Here is a 611-nt window from a genome sequence, read left to right on the forward strand (position 1 = left end):
CGACATACACAAAATCTCGTTTTCTATAAAAGCTTCGTGCTCCTAGAGGGCGGCTGTTTGACTGGCAAGTGTGCGTCACGCAATAAATTAAGAAATCCTTGTACGAGCAAACTATATAATGTCAACAAAACGTTTGGATTTCAGACACCGATCGAAAATGAGGTCAAATACTTATTGTGTTGTGGTGAGTGTTGTAGTATGAGGGGGTTAAGTGTAAAAAAAAGGTTTTATCTTAAACTTGATACCATAGGCTTGTTAATGGGGTGTTAGTGTGTTTGGAGTGGGTGAGGCTTCGCTTTGTCAAGATAGTTTACTCAAACTTGCAACAATTTATTCTACTAGTAGAGATGCCCTCTAAAGATATATAAAAAAAAAATTCTTATTTTAAAATAGAATATCTAGGGTAGACTAAAAAATTTATCTTACACAAATTTAAACAGAGTCTATGAATCAAATTCTTAATTTGAACATGGCGAGATTTATTTAAATTACTAAGATAAAGTACATTATCTTAGTAAAATGGTGTTGACTGACGTTACAAGTCTTCTTGCAAGCGTTATTGCATGCAGTTGAATAGGTTTACTCTTGTTTCGTACCTCCTACTTCGCGCA

General features: G+C 34.5%; 1 protein-coding gene across 1 annotated transcript in view; it reads left to right on the plus strand.

The window, feature by feature from the left end:
• Positions 1-153: 153 nt before the first annotated feature.
• LOC119592976 (peritrophin-44-like) overlaps positions 154-611 on the plus strand; it is a gene marked incomplete at its 5' end in the record, with an annotated part of 1717 nt that continues 1259 nt past the window's right edge. Inside the window, 1 exon segment of the mRNA XM_037941862.1 lies at positions 154-184. Coding sequence (XP_037797790.1) covers positions 154-184 — 31 coding nt within the window.

Source organism: Penaeus monodon, chromosome 31 (genome assembly GCF_015228065.2).
Source record: "Penaeus monodon isolate SGIC_2016 chromosome 31, NSTDA_Pmon_1, whole genome shotgun sequence".
Lineage (NCBI taxonomy): Eukaryota > Metazoa > Arthropoda > Malacostraca > Decapoda > Penaeidae > Penaeus > Penaeus monodon.